The 19,156-nt window shown below is 38.4% G+C and overlaps 2 protein-coding genes across 5 annotated transcripts in view; one reads left to right on the top strand and one right to left on the bottom strand.

Moving 5' to 3' along the window:
• The window catches only part of LOC135682313 (cadherin-23), a 54,432-nt gene that overhangs the window by 27,509 nt on the left and 7,767 nt on the right, over window positions 1-19,156 (top strand). For all 4 annotated transcript variants that reach the window (XM_065197154.2, XM_065197156.2, XM_065197157.2 and 1 more), the window contains 19 exons: window positions 254-603; window positions 1,141-2,110; window positions 2,387-2,536; window positions 2,897-3,158; window positions 3,818-3,978; window positions 4,294-5,232; window positions 5,683-5,845; window positions 6,056-6,295; window positions 6,474-7,069; window positions 7,590-8,125; window positions 9,038-9,209; window positions 9,370-9,614; window positions 10,087-10,412; window positions 10,559-10,766; window positions 11,321-11,534; window positions 12,860-12,991; window positions 14,346-14,417; window positions 15,091-15,264; window positions 18,100-18,294. In XM_065197154.2, the coding sequence (XP_065053226.2) occupies window positions 254-603; window positions 1,141-2,110; window positions 2,387-2,536; window positions 2,897-3,158; window positions 3,818-3,978; window positions 4,294-5,232; window positions 5,683-5,845; window positions 6,056-6,295; window positions 6,474-7,069; window positions 7,590-8,125; window positions 9,038-9,209; window positions 9,370-9,614; window positions 10,087-10,412; window positions 10,559-10,766; window positions 11,321-11,534; window positions 12,860-12,991; window positions 14,346-14,417; window positions 15,091-15,264; window positions 18,100-18,294 (6,105 nt within the window). The remainder of the gene's footprint in view (window positions 1-253; window positions 604-1,140; window positions 2,111-2,386; window positions 2,537-2,896; window positions 3,159-3,817; window positions 3,979-4,293; window positions 5,233-5,682; window positions 5,846-6,055; window positions 6,296-6,473; window positions 7,070-7,589; window positions 8,126-9,037; window positions 9,210-9,369; window positions 9,615-10,086; window positions 10,413-10,558; window positions 10,767-11,320; window positions 11,535-12,859; window positions 12,992-14,345; window positions 14,418-15,090; window positions 15,265-18,099; window positions 18,295-19,156) is intronic.
• The window catches only part of LOC135682338 (aladin), a 310,265-nt gene continuing 308,000 nt past the window's right edge, over window positions 16,892-19,156 (bottom strand). Inside the window, exon 19 of the transcript XR_016144695.1 lies at window positions 16,892-16,905. The gene's annotated coding sequence lies outside the window, so the exon portion shown is untranslated. The remainder of the gene's footprint in view (window positions 16,906-19,156) is intronic.

Genomic DNA, 19,156 nt, shown 5'->3' on the forward strand with positions numbered 1-19,156 from the left:
ATGAAAAGACACTTGTAAATGAAACGAAACTCATTCGCCTCAAAACATTTTGACAAAATATTTCCATTGCTAGAAAAGTTAAACAGAAGATCATTTTGAAATTTGTCGATTGTTATGTTTTCAACATTGACAATTATTCATCAGTTTTTTGCATCTTTGCTTAGTCTTTTTTAAAAGATGCTTGTTTAAATGACAACTCGAAATTTTTGTTGGATTGAGTTGTAAGCAACCATTTATCTTTTCTCTTTTACAGAATACTCAAAAATTGACAATTATTGTTATTGATATCAATGAGCCTCCAGTAAACATAACTATTAGCCCACTTAAACCATCAGTGCCAGAAAATTCACCTGCCGGTACTGTTGTTGGAACTTTCGAGGCCTACGACAGCGACTTTACCACTGGCCTTAACCTCATTTTGGATGATAATTCTGGTGGAAGGTTTAAAATTGCTGATCGTCAGACCTGTAAAAATGTGTCTTTGGATGATGCAAAAACAGTTTGTAGTGCCGATTTGATAGTCAGTGGTAGTTTGAATTTTGAACAGTCAAAATCGCACAAAGTAACAATGCGAGCGGAAGATCGAGGACATTTTATTCACAGGCAAGTATTTGAGTCGTTCATTTAAATTGAGATGCGGTAATGCATCAATCAAGACATTTCAGTAAGCTTTTCAAGCTGCGAGAGACTTAATCTGCAGGAGTTTTAGTTTCTTTAAGGCGTAGATAAAGCCTACATGGGATGAACGCTAGTGCACGATGACACCCCTATGGTATTTAGAGTTACACCCAAATACCAGTGTCCAGTCTCTGGCTCAGTCAATGCTGATGCAGAATGGGTGTGAAGTGGTGTATATTGACTGACTAAAATTTCCGAATTTGACACGATAACATTATGATCTTCCATATGATATCTTCACGTTAGGGCTTTTTCAACTAGAAAAGAACACATAAGTTGGCACTTTCATTTGTTTGGAATATTCTTGCATTTTCCTCGAACGTTCTTCAGTGCGTTACTTGAATGCGTTATACTTGGTAGACTTTCTTTTTAAAACGTCTTCGTGGTGTATGTACTCCATTTATGCATGTATAATCTTAATCATATTTTCTAGTAATCTTTTTTTTTATATTCTAAACGCAGAACCTTCAGCATCGTCGTTGAAGATACCAACGACCCGCCATCAGAGTTGTTGATAAATGGTAAAGGATATGAAGAGGTACGTGAAAACAGTCCTGGTGCAGTGGTCGGGAAGCTATTTGCAGTCGACGAAGATCACAATCAGACACACCAGTTTTCTTTGATTGAAAACAACGATGGCGCATTTGTATTGGAAGACGATATGCTGAAACTTGCATCGAATTTCTCCTTTGACTATGAAAACAAACGACTGTACACGGTGACTGTGAATGTAACAGATGATGGTATACCAGCCGCATCAGTGCAGTTGAAAGTCGATTTAAGAGTAACGAATGTTAACGAGGAACCCACCGATATACAGCTGTCGGGTAGTTTCGTTGACGAGAATTCGCCCGAAGAAACGACTGTGGCGAATATAACTGTTACCGACCCGGACGACGCGTTACTGGCCGTGCCGAGAAGTTATCATTCGTGTAGGCTGCTCGATAGTGCTGGTGGTAGGTTCAAGGTAGTGGATCAGTTGTATCTAGCTGTCGGTTCAGGTGAACTTAATTTTGAGCGACATTCTGTTCAAATGATTACTATTGAATGCTCGGATGGGAAGCTGTCAGTTTCCAAGAGCTTCTCTATCAACATCAATGATATAAATGAACCACCATCGGTGATTAGACTGTCAAGAAACCAAGTCCCTGAAAATGCTCAGAATAATAAACTCATTGGCACTTTTTCAACGATCGACCCGGATAATCTTGTCTCCGAGCGCCAGACGTTTATATACAGTGTTCCTAGCAACGATTCACGTTTCCAAATAACTGCCAATCAGTTATTCAGCACAATACCGTTTGACTTCGAGACAGATCCAGTCTTAATTGTGCAAGTAATGGCAACAGACAACGGTGATCCAGCACTAACCAAGGCTCAGAATTTCCGTATAGAGGTGACAGATGAAAATGATGCACCAAAGGACATTTCAGTAAGTTTATTGAAGACACCATGTATTTTTCATTGGTTTACCCAGACATAGATATGTGGCTATTCGTAATAAGATTGTTGCCTACAAACTGAAAAAGTTGTGAAATCTCATGGGCTGGACAACTAAAATGTTTGAATAGTTCACAACAACGTATTGTCTTTGGTAATACCCAATCTGTTTAAACACACAAATGCAAATTTTCTTTTCTATTGAAGGCTTGATTTAAAGTTATTTTAAAGACGCATTCTGATATGTATCTATTTTAAAAACCACTAGATATCAAGTGACACTGTACCGGAAAACTGTGCTGAGAACACGGTAGTTGGTGCCCTGACCACCTCAGATGAAGATCTAAATCAGCGTTTTACCTACAGTTTGGCGGACAGTGCAGATGGGAGGTTCAAAATAGAAGGAGATTCTGTCAAGGTAGGCCAAATCACTTCAATAACCACGTTTCATAGCGTTATTTTGCATAAATTACTCGTCTAAACTATTCCAAACATCAGGTTTATCAATTACTTTCCAAATTTAAAAACATTTCCCTCAGATTTGTTGCCTGAAAATGTCACTCTTTTCTAAACGTGAAACGTTTTCTTATAAAATCTTGGACACTGCTGTTGAGACAAACCACTAACCACGTTTTGAGTAGCTTGTATGTATAGTCAATATTTCACCCCCACTTTAAGTTCGCATATTAGCATCGAGCTTCGGTCAGTTGTAAAACTCATCAGTATCAATTACTATTACAAATTTTTCTGTTTTTTTTCAATGAGCTGTTCTTCCTAGGTCGCTGTCTCAAATGCAGAATGTCTGAAGTATGGCAAAACCTTTTGTCGTTTGAATTTCGAAGAGCAAGCAAGTCATACAATTCAGGTCACAACAATTGACAATGGGATGCCTTCCTTGTCCTTTACCAAGAATATAACTATATTTCTAAGAAATGTCAATGACAAGCCTCGTGACATACGGTTATCTAATTACACTGTACCGGAGACTGCTCCAGTGAGTTATGTTATCGGACGGTTCACTGCTTCGGATGAAGACAAGGGTATGTTCCAATTGCCTCTTTGTAGAAATATAGCAGTTAGTTTCGAATTTTCTCTGTATGATCCTGAAATGGTAATATCCACAATATGTTTTGATGTACTCAGGGTAATGTTTATCTATGGATGCGTCACATTTACTTGTCAATCTAGAGTGCTCTAGAAAAAATGAAGACCACTATTTCGAATTATTGAGTCAGCAAGGTCTTCTTCTCCTTTATCTGTATTGAATCTGTTATGGAACCAGCCAAAGCAAAACAAATCTTAATTTGTGTAAGGAGAAAGAGTTATTCTTCTCTTTTGAAATCCCTAGCTGGGTGAAGTGTGAGTGATCACAGATTTGTGAAGAATAAAGATCCACTAAAGTGGTAATCTCCTCATCCCGTTGGATAGATAGGACAAGTGGTGGCGGGTTGGGGGATTGGGTGGCGGTTTTTGCTCTTCTTGACGACCAGCTTCACATCTGTTTTATTTATGCACATCGCCCGCCCAGTCTGTCGAAAATCTCATCAAGAGATTTTTTCAGAAAACACCAAGGTTGATATTTCGCCATATCGAGCAGAGCGTTTGCTCGCAGATCTTTTTCTGAGATTAGGTTGAGATAAGCTTTTTATGCACATGACATCTTTGAGCTAATAGGTTTGGTTTTATACGATTCTTACAGGGCAAATTTTGAATTGCCTGCTGGTGGAAAACGATGGTGGAAGATTTGGTGTCGATAGTAACTGCTATTTGTACAAGGCTACGAATGAAACGAATTTCGAAACAAACAAAACACACAGCATTACAGTTACAATGAGGGACAATGGAAGTCCACCGCTTGAGGTATGCTCGGGCTTATTTGAATTATAACTTATTTATCTGTACGGGTCACTGTTGTCTGTAAAAATTTGTTTTATTTTGGCGATGCTATTGTTCTGGATATCTTCTATTGTCTTGGTTTTTCACAAAGGTACTGGAATATACAATTCTGCAAGCATTTCCGCCTTATTATCATTGGCAGTTTTTAAACAGGTTTTCTCCGTAGGCTTCCCTCATTCTAACTTTATTACCTCGATTTCTAGTTCAAGGTTGTGGGTCAAATGTATTATTTTACTTTCAAACTCTGCTAATCAATTAACAATGATTGATCCTTTGCAGATTGTGGCGAGTTTCCAGATAGAAGTACTTGATGTGAATGAAGCACCAATTAAATCTAGTATTAAAAATGACGGCGGGAAATTGAAGTTCCCGGACGACAATCCGGAAGTAGAAGAAAACTCTTCCATTGGCACAGTTATTGGAACAATCTTTTCATATGATAGTGAGCCTGTAGAGAGTCTAAGGTTTGTGTTGGATGACAACGGTGCTGGTACATTCAGCCTTGATAAAAACATTTTATGCAGCAATACAACCGGAATGGTCGGAGCAAGATCAATGTGCTCGATAAAGCTCCTCTTAAACAAGAATGTGAATTTTGAAATTCAGTCAGTTTACAACATAATAATTCGAACCATTGATATGGAGGGACTTTTCCACGTGCAGCAGTTCACTGTGAAGGTTGTTGACAAAAATGACGCACCAACTGGCATTCTGATTGGTGGATTAAGCTACGCTATTGTTCCTGAGAACCAACCAGGAACTATGGTTGACGAAATGACAACAATCGATGAAGATCGCTCGCAAACTCACACGTACACAGTTCATGGCAACAATTCACAAATGTATGCTATATATAAGACGTACCTATTTCTTTCACGTGGCAATGGGTTTAACTACGAAGATAAGAGTTCTCACATGATAACACTGGGCACTGTTGATTCAGGGCAGCCTCCAATGAGCTTCAATGGAACATTAGAGCTGCGAGTACAAGACTTAAATGAGGCTCCTACTGATATAGTACTGGATAAAGCAACCGTGGACGAGAATTCCCCAGTTGGCACTGGCATCGGTAATTTATCAGTCTCAGATCCAGACAACGAAGGAGCGCGAGGTGCTTGGCAAAGTCATTCATGTGCTATTGCTTCCGGAGCCTCTGGTTTTCTTACGATTGCAGGAATGCAGCTTGTTGTAGCCCATAACGGGATCGATTACGAAAAGGTACAAGGACGCTTTTTCACAAACAACCTTGTAGTAATATACTCTACACTTGGAAAACAGTGTTTGTCTCGTTACATACAAATTCGATTGCATAATACAGCTTATTTTCGCTGGGCATTGTTTGTGTCGCACCTGTAGTAGTAAACTTGGAACCTACTAGCTACCAGATGTCGCTTACCCAATAATCAGACATGTTTTTGCCTTGTGTCTATCAAAAGAAATAAGAGCACTATCTTTGTATATTAGATACATTTATATGCTTAAGTGACCCCAACTCGTGAATCCCTACACTTAAGGATCTCTATTGAAACCGTTTTATTATATGTAAAAAGTTGCTGATGCCTCTGTAGATAATCCTAGTTTTCTGTTGCAGTACATGGCGTAGTTACGGTGTACTTTACTGATCATTTGAGGATCCCTTATCCATAAAATACAAAATATTTCTTGCAGACAAGTTACATGAACATAAGCATCAGATGCGAAGATTCAGGCAGCCCTAAGCAATTTTTGGAGAAGTGGCTCGTTATCCAAGTTCAAGATGTGAACGAGAAACCATCAAATATCCTGTTATCCAGTAACGTCATTCCTGAGAATACGCCGCCTGGAGGAATAGGTTTGTCAATGTTTACTTATTGAACGTCGCAAAGTATGAAGTATTGCTATGAACCTCGTCTCTGCGCACACGCTCTCTGCGCACAGGCTTTCTACGCACACGATCAAACGTCCACTGAAACCCCTTTCGATTTTTATGTGCAGTTTTTGCCTAAATACACTGAGATTTTGAAGACCTTTAATCGGGTTAAGAATTCCCATTTTCTTGCAGCAATGCTCTCAACAATCGACCCAGACAATACAAATCCTGAATCATCTGATGTACAGTCATTCACCTACTCAATTACAAACAGTGACTCTGATTTACCCTTCGAGATATCTGGAAATATTCTACAAACAAGCAGATCCCTTGATTATGAAAACCAGACCTCCTGGATGCTGAAGATACGCTCGGTGGATGATGGAACCCCACCATTGTTCGTCGATCAGGACTTTGTAATCAATATAACCGGTATGTTATCAATTACGTCATAGAATTCACTTTGTTTGCAATCAATAATCTTGCTCTTTACTTCTTGCCATCTATTAATTGAGTGCTTGTGTGTGGTGGAACTATGTGTGGAACTAACTTCGATCTTTTAAGTATTTTGCCATTTTCTTAGTACTTGTAATTGTTGCCTTTTTTATAGACGTAAATGAGCAGCCATACGACATTATACTTGACCAATCCATTGTGGATGAGAACTGCCCTCTCGGAACGGTCGTTGGGTCTTTGTCATCACACGATCCTGACAATGGGCAATCATTCACATACAGCTTGGTCGATAATGCAGGGGGCTTGTTCCGTATCCACAACAACCAGCTAAAGGTAGCAGTAGACAACAGGAATTGCCTTGCATACGGAGGTAACTTCTGCCGTATCAACTTCGAGAAACAGCAAAGCGTTGATATTAGAGTGAAAACCGAAGACAACGGCACCCCGAATCTAGGCTTTGAAAAAACGCTCACTATTTCCATTAGAGACATCAACGATAGGCCACGTGATATTCAACTCTCAGCCAATTATCTTCCTGAGAATGCCACCAAAGGTTTCCAAATTGGTAGTCTGACGGCGAATGACGAAGATGGACAGAATATTACATTCAGATTGACAAATGATGACAACGGAAGGTTTGCACTTTCCGGTGACGGTTTTGTTGTCAAAGCGAAGGACACTAATTATGAGAACGCAAAGACACACAAAATAACGGTTGAAGCAAGTGACCATGGAAACCCAGTTCTGACAGTAAGTTATTCCTTGTTTTTATTAGAAGAGCAATATGGAGGAAATTTGTGCAAGTGAAAAAGGAGATTTAGATTCAGTATTTAAGTTTGTCTCTTTCGACATTTTTTGGGGATTTGGGGTCTTAACGGTGTAATCATGAACAAATTTGGTTGTATGAACTGTTGTTTCACGATTACCGTGAAATAATGCAGAATATTTTATACAGTTTTGGTGTAACAGAAATCGTAATTTACAAGATACAAAGGTATGCCAATAGCAGCATCTGAATCATGCGCAAAAGAAGGGGGATGCTTTATCTCCAAGTTTGCAAGTAAACATTTAGGCAAAAAAGTTTTGTTTCATGCCATAAGAAATTTCTGTCTACTAACATGCCCTGGCGTTGATGAAATGGTATTATTTAGACAGCGAGTGGTTTTTAGGTGTTCTTATCCGTTAGTTAGAATACTACGGCGCCTAATGAGCTTTCCGCCTTTTCTTGTGTTGACTGGACCAGATATTACTTTCTTCTTTTAACTTGTAGATTTCCAAAGATTTTGTCATTGTTGTGCAAGATGTAAATGAAGCTCCCACAAAGATTGAAATCACCTCAGACAGAGGCCAGATTTCCTTCCCCAAAAATTTACCTCGCGTAAACGAAAACACAGCTGTAGGCACGATTGTTGGTACTTTACATGCTTACGATGAAGATGCGGTTGAAAGTCTGAGGTTTTCCCTTGACGATGACGGCAATGGAACGTTTTCAGTAGACAATACGGCTTCTTGCTCTAACTCCAGTGATAGTGAAAAGACATTACATACAGTGTGTACAGCTCTTATAAAAGTGGCTGGTGCTATTAACTATGAAGAAGACAGCACAAAGACGATCATAGTAAGAGTAGAGGACAACAAAGGGTTGCACCATTCACAGCTCTTCTCCGTAGTAGTGAGGGATCAGAATGATAGGCCAAGTGATATATGGTTAAATGGGCTTCATACTGGATATGTTAACGAAAATGAAGACAATCAGCTGATCGCAACTTTCGAGACCATTGATGAGGACATTGGTCAGAGTTACAGGTAAGTCATCAATCTGTTTGGTTTTGCATAGTTCAATTTAAGTTAGAACTCACCAACGGTAGGCTGGCTGGTTTTGCTGATCATAGCGAACTAATCTGTGGTGTTTAGTGATTGGTTGATTAAATTGATAGATGTTTTGGTTATTTGGGTGATTGATTGCTTTGGATGGCTGGCTTGATTGGCTAGTTGATTTCAATGACTGGTTTTATATTGTTCAATGGGTTATGTTGTTTCATTCGTGGTAGATGCAATCCATTTATGCTTTTATCCAGCATATGCATTTGGGGAGGGGGGGGGGGGGATTTCGTTTTTGAAATCATTGCCTCTAAATAGATAATTTGAAGACAGTACGTTTAGTTGGGAAACCTTTCTATCGTATCATAGATTTAAAAAGACCCATTTCTTGTTAATGTCCAAATTTGAATGTCAAAACGAACAGCAAAATATTAAATGTTATCTATGCAAAAACATTATGCTTTACGTAGTTTCCTTTGGCCTGTCAGTCTTACGAAATGAGTGGAACTGAGTTTTGACAAATAAAGGAGTAGGGCAAACCCCAAAATTTTATTTTTCGGGTGATTTCTTCCAGGTCCCTAATCAATTCATGTATAGAATGCATGTTTTATTTACATCGCATTATTATTGTATATTCTATGCGGGTAATGGCATAGCTTTTGGAGAATTTTTATTTAAAAAATAAGCCTAATATAAGAATATGCAAAGATGTGCAAAGCAACCACTATAACAAATACACGAATAGAACACAAAAATTCAGCTTGTATCACGAGAGTTTACAAACAGCGCAACGACTTTGGGCAGACTGAACAAGTATTCATCTGAAAATGTTGGCAACTCTCATCAAAATGACCCGTTTGATGGGAAGCATTTGTGATTTTTCTATGATTTTTCTAGTTATCGAATACTAAATGATGGCAGTGTGCCTTTCGTCATAAGTGGGGGAAAGCTGTACACCGCACCACACGCATCTCTCAACTATGAAGCCAAGAACTCGTATACAATTGGAATTGAATCAACTGATAACGGAAACCCTCCAATGTCTTACCAGAGAAATCTAACTGTTAAGGTAAGTCAGGTTGTCTTTAACTTTCTTTTTCTACTTACAGATGAATTTCTTTACTGAACGATACTTATCTAAATGTGACTATTGGAGTCAAAGCCTGTAGTGTGCCTGCTTAAAAAAACGTAGCCTAAAGACAGTGATTTCTTTCTGTTTCTTTTAAAAGGTTCTTGACATAAACGAAGCACCAACTTCATTAAGCCTTTCAAGTTTATCCGTAAACGAAAATAGTCCGGTTGGTACTTTGGTGGGCAACATCTCTGTTAATGACCCAGACAACGAGGGAAAATTCAGTGGAAGGCAAAAGGCAATGTGCCGGGTAATCGTTGATACGTCAGCCTCATTTGAGGTAAAAGATGATGTGAAATTGGTCGTTAAAAGAGCGAAATTGAATTACGAAAGGAAAGCAAGGTTAGTAACTCTCTGCTGTCTTTTTCATTTTCTTGGCTCATTTTGCCACTGGATGCGCTTTTCACTTAATCACATCATATTTATTCCTCATCCTAACACTTTTCAATCTTATTTTCTCTTTTATTTTCATCTCCAATCCTTTGTAATTTGCACCCCTTCTGCACCTCTTCTGCACCCCTTCTGCACCATTTCTGTTATCTCTACCCCACTTACATCCAAATATTTTTGGTAGACCACGATTACTAAATTTGCCATTTTCTTGCGTAAAATAAACTATAAAAGAGAAATGTTCTGTGGTTTTGTCTCTGGACAACTTAGCAATCACACTGTTGTTGTACTTTGTTCAAGGAAATCCTGTCTGGCATTTTTCCCCAATTATTCTGGTTAAATCATATCGCTCGAGGAGCTATTGTTTATATCTATAATTTGAAGGAGTGCATTTTTGTCACCAATACTCTCTTCATCTTCATAGCTACAGTATGAGACTGCGATGTGACGACAACGGAATTCCGAGCAAAAGCATAGAGAAAGATGTTACTGTTAGGATATTGGACGTTAACGAGGCACCAACAAGCATCATCCTCTCTGCTGGGTCAGTGGCTGAAAATGTCGGGCCAGTGACGATCGGAAGGCTCGTTGTTACTGACGAAGATACCACGCCACAGACATTTACCTTTGCTATCATGAACAGGGGAGTGCCTCTGAAAATTATTGGAAACTCTCTGCAAACAACTCGGCCGCTGAACTACGAACAGCAAAATGTGTACACAATATCCGTGAAAGGAATCGATCAAGGAAGTGAGTTTAGAGTTGAATTTGAAACGCACTTTTCCAAATGTAATTTTTCTGCCTTATTTGATCCTCTACGCGTTGACGAGGTTTTAATCATTGAAAAATTAACAATCTTTGCCATAGTTAAACCAGTAAATTTTATTATTTTCAAGGTTTGAGCGTTGTTGAAAACTTCACCATCCACGTTCAGGATCGAAATGACCGCCCATCGTCTGTCCTTTTCACTGGATCTCTTACAGTTGAAGAGAATTCGGCGCCAGGCGTGCTTGTTGCAACGGCATCAGCTGTCGATGAGGACTTCTATCAGACGCATACCTACTCTATTACAGGAATCGTTGGCTATGGCGCCCAAACTGTGATGTAAGAAACATCTTCTTGTTTACATTTTAAGAACAGTATCATTTTTGTTGGATGTATAACGAAAGGGTTTTTAGTATAACTTTAAAGGACCAGCCAAAGTAATGCAAGCCATCTTTTGCTTCGTTTCCTGGTAGCTTTGTGAAGCACAACAAAATTGGGTACATCCTTCCTTCACTCATCACCATCGTACTTGTAAAGACTGTGTAGGCCTAGATTCAGCTCTCAGTTCATCCTGACATCTATATACAACTGGAAAAGCTAAATAATCGGTGCCTCTTCAGAATCGATTTCTCCAGTAAGAAAATAAAATAATTTTTCTTCACCAATTGTTTCCCAAAAATCAAGTCACATATCATAACGGTACGCAAATATAAGCGTTAAATACTGATAAATAGACTTTGCTTTAGCTTTCTAAGAGAAAATTCAAACTTATCCCAAAGCCCTCTCTTTGCCAGTCCCTTAGACATTACACATCAACGTCTATGAATCAATGTCTCTGTTACTTCGATCTTTACAGTTAAAAGATTGTTAAGCTTGATATTTAATTTTTCTAGGCAACTACCTGGTTACTTCACAATTGAGTCTTCATCAGGGAGAATATCATCAGTATCATCAACGATAGACTATGAAGAATTCAAAGCTATAAACATCTCGGTGCTTGCAACAGATAACGGGATTCCCCCGTTAAGCATCTCCAGCGCCGTCACGATCCATGTGCGTGACGTTAATCATCCTCCTACAGACATTATTTTGAGTGGTAGACAAGTGGTAAGTGCTTGGTGCTCTAACCTAGCAATAATAATTTTGGGTTCCACTGGCTAACAAGCCAGACATTTGCATATATGCCGCCAGGTTACATATCAAGTAGCACGGTATTTTATACTATAATTAAGGGCGAAAGTCTTCCTTAACATGGTGAAATAAACAACAAATTTATACCAGTTTTCATTTTTGTTGCTACTTTTGATGAAATTGTCGGTATTACATTTATTGGAATCGTTTGTCGATCCCACTTTCAAGAGTTTCGATTTAAATATAGGGAAGAGACTCAGGGCATTTTACAAAAATAAGGCCTTTCTCTCCTTTCAGACGTATAGGCCCGTTGTTTTTAAAGAGATTGAAACGATTGCGCTTATCTGTTATTAAAAGAATGTTTTAATGAAAAAGATCTGCTTTCCAGCGCTAATCAGGCCCATATGGCTGTTTGAAATGCTCTTTAATTCAACGAACCTCTGCTTCGGGTTGGGTGAAATCCTGTGAGTGATGATGAGATTTCACAGTTTCGGAACCGATTGAGTAAAATTCTTTTTAAGTAGCAGCTTGACCATCTTTTCCACGTGGCTATAATGCTCTATTGACAGTGTTTGTAAGAAAAACTTCGATATGATTGTAATGAAGAACCGATGAGCTTTTTATCCTGGTGGACAATGTAACTTTATGAAATCCCAGTGCGCTAGTGATGAAGAGCCGTTAATCGGATCACAGGGATCCATTATTAATTTTTCAAGCATCTAAATGTGTGCTGCGGTGACATGAATGTATTTCCTACTGGTCATTTACAGTTGCTTTGAGGGAGCATCACAGCCGAGCAGAGTAAAGCCCAGACCCTACTTTGAGAGAGATTGCTCTCTCAGATAGTTTCTCTTTTCTAAGTTGAGCATTTCAAAGGGAGAGAAGAATTGAGAACATTTCAAAAAAGAAGGGGGTTTAAATAAGTTAAAAGGGGGTATTAAAAGGGAGAATAGGGTTTAGGACCATTCAACTAATGGGAAGGTTTTGTTGAATATGTTAAGAATGAGAAGTTGTTACTGAGTAATTCACCAGCGGGAATGGAAGGCTTGCGTAAATGAGTATTGAGACCTACTTTATATTCTATCCTCTGCCTCAGTGCAGTTAGTAGTATATTACATAGAAAGGAAAATATGGCCTTTTCTCTATTTCATCATCATTTACTATTTATTTGACCCTACCCATGCAAAGTAGGTCGTTTTGACCGTACTTCATATCACGAGAAGTAAGTCATCAGAAAAAAGCAACCTTGATGAAAACAGACAGCTGTCAGGTCAATTAACATGAATATATTTGAATTCTAGGTTGTTGAGAACTCACCACTGAACACAGTCGTCGGCAATTTGACAGTCGTAGATCCTGATAACAAATTTGGTCCTAAGCAGACGTTTTCCTGTGTTCTGAATAGGACAGCAAACACTGATATTCCCTTCACGGTAAGAGTAGCTTAAGGCTCTATCTGTTGATATTCATACAAACCTGTCACTATAGCATGCTCAGGTTCGAAGGCTTGTAATGTGCGCAACGAAATATGCGCACTTCAGCACGTTTTTACTGTTGCAGTTGCTAAGCAACTACTCACTACGCTGATAATATCGTTTTTGTGCTCTGTCTCATCTTCCTCGTCCTCAGTTTCCTAATCTGAAATTGATTTCAGACTGTCTAAAAGTGCATTATGGGATGCTTGCGTAGCGCAATGGCTCACTGTTAGCAATGAGTCTTTAAAGAGATGTAAAATACCTTTTGGCTCCTTAAGATACTGGGGCCTGTTTCATATTTGCGTGCGATCATGTCGAAACTGTGCTGATACGAACCAAAGACGAGTTGACGTAGAGAAAAGGTCTGCTTGAAATCATCGTAGATTCAGAGTTGGCACCCTTAGGAATAACTAAAGAAATTTGCAAAATCAAGTTGATTTTGTGTTTGTTTCTGGTCTTCAAAGAAGACTGTGAATGAGCGTTGTGGGTGAGCATTGCGTCGTGGTCTCGTGAATAAGCATTGCGTTTGGAATAAGCATTGCGTCGTGCATGAGTATTGCGTTGTGGATAAGCATTAAACGTGAAGCACAGAACCAAAATGATTCATTAACGTGTCAATGGAAGATATGCGAATAGCTCTGTCTAGAACCCTCTCAGCATAGCAGACACATATTTTGCTTAAGAGAATTCTCAGGGTTGGCAATTTTTTGATTTACATGATAATAAACTACTCAAAGTTTCTTGGCAGAAAATCGTGATAGTACAACAAATTCACTCCGACAATAATTTTCTGTATAACTACATCCTAAAGATGCTCGGTTTTATAGTATCCGAGATATATTGTTTTCTATTGAATCGTAGACAGGTTTTTCTAAATATATACCATACAAACGGGAACTTTATTTTGCTCATTTAGAAACATACAAAAGTTGAAATGAAACTTTACAGTGTCTGAATGTAGTGCTTCGATTAAAAAGAAAACCTTTCCTTGACTAACAGTTCCAGAAATTTATGCAAAATTGTTGCAAGCTCCATTTTGCCTCCCGCTTATATTTGCTATTTGAACTGTCTACTAAGTGCCCTACGCTCCAGAATATTTTGTGCCTATTCAACACTGCTATTTGCTAGATTTCAAAGCAGGACAAGAAAAGTGCATTGCAATTTGCTTCATCAAACGCCATTACAAAAGTGAGAAATGCTTATTAGAAGTCCGGAGCGAAACAATTAATATTCTCAGCGTGGTTGAAGATAACGATGTGAACCTTGCGTATTATGGGAAGGCAAACCTTTGCAATTCTTGAATTTCTTGTAGATTGCTAACAAGATTATGCTGATCGTCTCTGGTGCTGTGAATTACGAGAGACAACAGACCTTTTCACTTCAGGTTTGTCATGATTTCATAGAAAGCAAATGATACTGTAAACACCTGTTTTCATTCATTTTCATGTTGAACGAGAGTTGTCCTTCAGCATAGTTGGAAATGACCTTATCCTAATTGTAATCTATTGTTGAACACAAAGAGGGCAACGTTGAAATATATCATAGTACAATTTGCAACAATTACAGCTACTATGTGTATCCAAAGTCTAATAGTATTTAGAACAAAACATTTTTTAACTCAACTGAGAGGCTACTTGCTAACACGTTACTGAAGCAGTCCGTGACAGGATGTCTTCTTGAAGAAAAGAAAGATAGGTTTTTCAAAGTGGTTTTCTTTGCTGGCTATTTTGTTAATCCACAAAGTGAATTTACAATTTATATGGTAGACCACCAAAGATTATCGTATTAAAAAATTTTATGCACCTCTTCCCTAACTTAACCACGAACTTTAGGCTAAACCAGTAACCACGTACATGAATGCATTTCTACAGCTCTTCAATTTTGAATTTCTGAATGCTTTCGCTAGTGAAGCATATGCTAGACGATTGCATATACACGCTTCTCCCATCCGTTTTATTAGTATTGTTCAAAGTATGAATTACAGCTCTTTTCTCTCTTCCAAGCTTAAATTTGAGTTTGTTTCGTTTTAGCTTTTTTTCTTATTCCTCCCGCCGTAGGTAACCTGCAAAGAGGACCATGTGAATCCCTACAACGTAACCAAAACATTTATCATTAATGTTCAGAACATAAATGAACGGCCAACTTTCAACATATCATCAAAGACTGTACCGGAAAACCAACACCCAGGAGCCTTTGTTGGGACTATCGTTGCTATAGACCCAGACAACGAGGTGAGCTGTGAAGCACCACTTTGTTCCTATTTCTAGTGTTCTCGCCTCGTGATTTCCATCAACCGCCATATCACTGCATCATTGATTTTCATTACAAGTCTTCTCATCCTCTCAAATCATCATCCATCATCATCATCATCATGATCATTATCGTCATCATGCTATCGTGCTCAGTTCAAACCATGGCCTATATACTCTTCAGAACTTCCTTCATTTATGCAATGTCCCATTTTATTGGTGCGGTGTCAACTTTATCCACAGAAACAATGTTACCATAAAACGCTTATCCCTACATTCCCCCTGAAATGAATGAAAAAGGAATATAATTTTACGATTTTCTGATGAAATCAATAGCAAAGAGAATTTTATGACGCAAATAGAATGTCGTGTCGAGTAACAATTACATGCTTTTCTAATGAGAATCGATTGTTTGTGAGATAAAGTGTAGAATTTTTTTTTAAATCGCAGCTGTTGCACCACGTAGGCCAGAGGGAGGCCCGTTAGTTGTGTATACTGCAAATCGCCGCTCATGAATTTGTTAGCATTTTCTTTAGGAAGTGCCAGCGTACGAGAGCAACTTCCTGTTGATTGCCGAACCAAAAGGCTCAAAAAGCAGGCGAAAATGTGATGCTTAAAATTCTAGGTCATTCTATATACCGGTCAATCTAATCTTTTTAAAGCGTCCTGTAATCCCGTGGTTCCAATTTAAATTTGATCATGATTTAAATTTGGCATTAAGTCAAAAAGATGTATTCTTAGTCACCATGAAGGTTCCAAGGCGATTTGATAATGTTTGGTGCAAAAAGCATAATGCACTTTCCCGAAAAAACCTTGTCAACCTAGTTCTAAAGACATGCTTTTGCCGGAAATAGAGCGGAGACATTGCAAGGTATATCTTACAATCGTGTTGCCTACTGTCTAACGACTAGAGTCTCGTAATTTACAAAAACATTTTAAGAAAGAAGCACAAGTTTGATAGTAAAGATAATAGGGGCTTGGAAACAGCCTTGTAGAGCAGCATTGTTTTGTCTGCTTTGTGATATCTGAATTTCTCTATCTGGTCTACAAGAAATCTTATAGACATTCTCGACGTTACTGCTTAAACTCTGCTAGTGAACATGTACAGATTTAAGCTGATATCATTTTTAAGTTGAAGCTGGTTTATTACAAACTAACAGCCTAGTAACAGCAGGAAAAAAAATTTTCACGTAAGAAATTCCCAGTTTATCACCGAAGATCTGTTAACCTCTAATCTTTTCGTATGTAATATTTTCTTCGTAGAAAAAGTATGGAAGTTTTGTTTTAAAGCAAGTTAGGAATGACGTGTTCTGCTGCGCAATTTGGAATTTTCGTCAATTAATATTTTTAAAACGTAGTAATGACCTAACACATCATCATGCTTGATAAAATAACAAAGCAAAATTTTATTACTTTTGACCCTTTTTTAGTACAACAAAATACGTGAACATTTGCCAGAAGTGAAATATTTTTGTTTCGAAGTTGGTCCAATGTCCAATCGTTAATTTTTTGTCCTGTGATTCCTCGTCATCTGTGTTTCACCGTCTATTGTTTTCGGATATGTAGTAGTTGCCTTGTTTCCTTTTATTCCTTTCCATTGCTCTCTTTTTATATCTTCTACATCTTCAAAACTACACATTCTCATTAGCACTATTAAACAGTCGTGCTAAAATTGAAAAATATTGATCCTGTAACTTAATTTTAAAGGAGAAGTTGCGATAATGGTAGTTTGTTAATGAAGATTTCAGTTTGTTCTCGTTTACACGATAGCAGGCTTTTTCCAGCATAAAATGTAGAACAATGATGTTAGAGAGTTTTGAAATGTTCTAGTGGGACATTGTTTACCCTTTTCTGCTCTCCGCTTACTGTACTAATGTATCCACGTTAGAGTTGTGGAATTGAACAGAAATCAGCTACAAATAATAATATACTGAGTGGTGTTTGCTGTGCTTGCATTTGTATAACTTTGACTAAGTTTGTTTCAAAACCAATAGTTAGTTAACGACAGACAGTGTTGTGGTAGAAGTAGAAAGGGGTAGATCTGGGCGAAAATTTTTGCCAGTCAAGATGCTAAATGAAAAAGAACCTTGAAAACATGCATAAAAATAAAGCCCTTCGATGGATTACAGCGATGCAGCTAGAATCTGCATCGCTGTAATTTTAACACCTAGGAACACCTAAATAAAGAGAAGACCTTGTTTGCTCATTGATTCTGTACAAACAATGTTTATTCGACATTGGTGTATTAAAAATCCTTGAACTTCTAGGCGTTAAGCTTCATAACATAAGCACAAATATTATATTCCTCGTCAATTGCAGAATTTAGTTGCGTTTCCTACGACATCTTTCAAAATTGCAGTGTTTTGCCGGTGTATTGCCTAGTTTGCAATCCATATATGTACGGCTGAAGATCGTCGACATAGAGTTATGTTTCTTCTCGGCTTAGCGACGTGCAAGTGATTATTTTCGGCATACATTCGGCGTAGAGTATACATATAATTCATCATGGTGTACTGCCAGATTTCATTTACTTTCACAACGAAAATATCTTATTTAGGCCCCCCCTGACTTCCGAGGGTCCATCTCTGTTATGTCGTATTTTGTCAGTCCTTAATCCATCGTATGATAAGCATTAAACTTATCTTATCCTATTTTTATTTTAATTTTGATCAGATCTCTCACGCCAATACTTTCTTTTATTGATTCAGAAACTGCTTAAGGTGATCAGCCATTGATTTTGAAATAATAACTCGAAAAATGTTTTCAAACATGCCTTGTTCTTATTCTCGCTGTATTTGAATTAATCTTTTTTTTCAGCTGACATATGTTGACAATGTGACAATCGATTTATTGCCTGGGCTTGATTCAGCTGCTTTCCGATTGGTTGGCGGTGCGTCACTGATAACCAATCAGCGATTCGATTACGAGACTAAGAGCAGATTCTCTGTCAAGATTCGCGCTACGGATAATGGAAGCCCTCCTCTTTCAACAGAACAAATCCTAGATATAACGGTAGGTATTCTTCAGACATCTGTTCCTGATTAGTTTAGTCACTATGGTACGCATTCACCTCCTTGAAATGCGGCTTAACAGTGATAATCGTTTTTAAGATGTTATCTTAGCCGGGGGATTCAACAGTTTGCCAAAACCTCTACACAGGGCTGGTCAGCCTGTGATGTCGAATGGGGATTCCCTATTTCGAAAGAGCCTCATTCCTTGCAGTTTCCTATGAAATTTTCGATACACGCAGGACTAATGGCCTCTAGGATTGTCTTGCGTAATAGAAATTACAGCAAATGATAATATTCATAAGTTCAATGTGCTGTGTCGGCGGGCATAATGAGATCGAGGGGGTCTCTCATTATTTTTGAATGGAAGAAACCGCAGTCCTGAAAAACGAAAAATTTCGTATTTTGAAGTTTTTGTTGATAAAGACATGGAAGAACTTCAAAAGCGGGCGTAGGACATATGTAGGCAAAACATATAGACGCTTCTCTGTTCCTTTTTTTCTATTTACGCGCGTGAGTTTATGTGGCTCTTGTTCCCAAGGTAAGGCAAAAAGGAGCACTTCCGTGAGCTGAAAAAGGTACTTGGCCTCTGTTTCTAAAGAGTTGGGGCACATGCCCCCTATGCCATCCCCGGTTCCTTCATCGATGCTTCTTGACATTTTCAAGGTTTCAGTACGATAAAGGCGGGGGGGGGGGGGCGTCCGCTCGAAATAGGAAAATGAAGACAATTATACATTTTTACAAGCCCAATCTCTGTGTTCCAACTTCTTTTGGCGACCATTCTAGGCAATGCGGTGTCAGGTTTTAAAACTTGCATCCCTCATGATTGTAAATTGATAAGAACTTTGTGTGATATTGGATCAAAC

Source organism: Rhopilema esculentum, chromosome 16, assembly GCF_057945365.1.
Source record: "Rhopilema esculentum isolate cy_ngs chromosome 16, ASM5794536v1, whole genome shotgun sequence".
Classification (NCBI taxonomy): Eukaryota; Metazoa; Cnidaria; class Scyphozoa; order Rhizostomeae; family Rhizostomatidae; genus Rhopilema; species Rhopilema esculentum.